At 40.9% G+C, this 1,624-nt stretch overlaps 1 protein-coding gene across 1 annotated transcript; it reads left to right on the plus strand.

The window, feature by feature from the left end:
• Positions 1–673: 673 nt before the first annotated feature.
• Positions 674–1,087, plus strand: T265_15947 (hypothetical protein; the record flags this gene model as incomplete). The annotated part of the gene is made up of 1 exon (XM_009179388.1): positions 674–1,087. A coding segment is annotated over one exon (213 nt), but the record flags the coding sequence as incomplete, so codon positions are not given.
• Positions 1,088–1,624: the final 537 nt, after the last annotated feature.

Raw genomic sequence — 1,624 nt, forward strand, 5'->3', positions numbered from 1 at the left:
CTTGAGTGTTTTTAACGCATTACACTAATAGTTAATAGAACTAATGTCTTTTTGCCAAATGTTTATTTTTCCTCTGTACGCACCACAACAGCAGCCGATACCGGCAACCGTTTTTTCTTATATCTGCATCCATCAAATCGGCGTTTGTGTTGTGTGTGTGCTACCGACTGTTCAGGGTGAACTTCATTCTCTTCGTCCAATAGGTTGACTTGCGGCACCTCCTTGCAACAAATCAATCCTCTGGAGGTCAACCACAACAAAGCTTGTAGTCACTTTAAAAAAAGGCACCTGACACAAATACATCCTTTCTCCTAGTGGTGAGACATTACTAAGTTAAGTAGGATAAATGACTAACTGAGACAAGGTGTGGCCAGACGATTCAAGATACCCAATTCCTCGTTGGGGCTAACCAAATCGATCTAGTTTTATCAGTATTCTGATGCCTTTCTTGATTACTACAACAGCTAGTTTACCATGTTGTGTTAGACCCTGAACAGCAGCAGAATCTTACTTTTCACCAGCCCCTCCTCTGAATGTAAAGTTTACATTACGTCCACGTAGGCTGTTGCACAGTGAGAGGGTTACTAGGTGGCGTTTCCAACTTAAACTGAAATATGTGTTAGCTTCTCCTCATAGGCAACACAATCAACGGACGAGTTTTTCTCGTTTTCAGATTAAAATATGGTTTCAAAACCGACGAGCCAGGGAACGCAAAGATGTATCACAACTCGAAGCATCAAACTCCAGTGGAACAATCAGCTCAAAGTATCCTCTTTCCTCAGCATTGGACCAGATCGAAGTTTCGTCACCGAGTTCAGTTCAGTCTTTCAGCAAGTGGCCAACTACAAACAACGAACCATCGACAGCTTTGGTGAAACTAACCAATCCGTATGAATATGTCTTTGGGAATGCAGACAATGCTCCACAGGATTTGCCTTATCGATTCCCTGAACGAATGAATCCTGCGACATCTTCTTATTCCCCAACCGAACAATTAACCTATGTCTATCCGAACAGTTTCTCCTCAGTTCTAATGTCACACCCATATATGCTCTACTTGTCAAGCATATCCCCAAACACCAGATAAAGTGTCGTTTATAACTCACTTGTTCTTCGACCGGGCCGATCCATTCAACTATAGTTTTCTCTTCTGCAGTGGTCGGGGTTGCAGAGTGGGATTTTCCCACCATCCATATTGATACATTGCATGAAATTTTTGAAAAAATCCAGCCTAGGAAAAAGTCAGTGTTCACAATTTATTAAAAATTCAATGCAATTTGTTCACGCAATCATCCTCCTGTCTTGGGTGGAGTGGAGCAAAGAGGATGAAGTCCAGTTTGATTGGATGCAGAAGTTATCTGCTGATTCGATTTGCAAAAGAAGTAACGCTTCTATCACCATCTACGAAGCCAAATTTGCCTTGTCTTGTTGAAATGAAGCTTTCCTTTTGAACCACATTTCAAATAAGCTCTATCCATTGAGCAGCATTTGTTATTTTCAGAAAGATTTTTGAATTCATTCTCTCCCTAAACCTTAGGTAAAATGACTGACACAAACTGGAGTACCTCTAAACAGCTATGTGGTAATAATTCCTGAGATTTTGTAATGCACTACTCATAAGGTT

The sequence above is a fragment of the Opisthorchis viverrini genome (genome assembly GCF_000715545.1).
Source record: "Opisthorchis viverrini unplaced genomic scaffold opera_v5_2215, whole genome shotgun sequence".
Classification (NCBI taxonomy): domain Eukaryota; kingdom Metazoa; phylum Platyhelminthes; class Trematoda; order Opisthorchiida; family Opisthorchiidae; genus Opisthorchis; species Opisthorchis viverrini.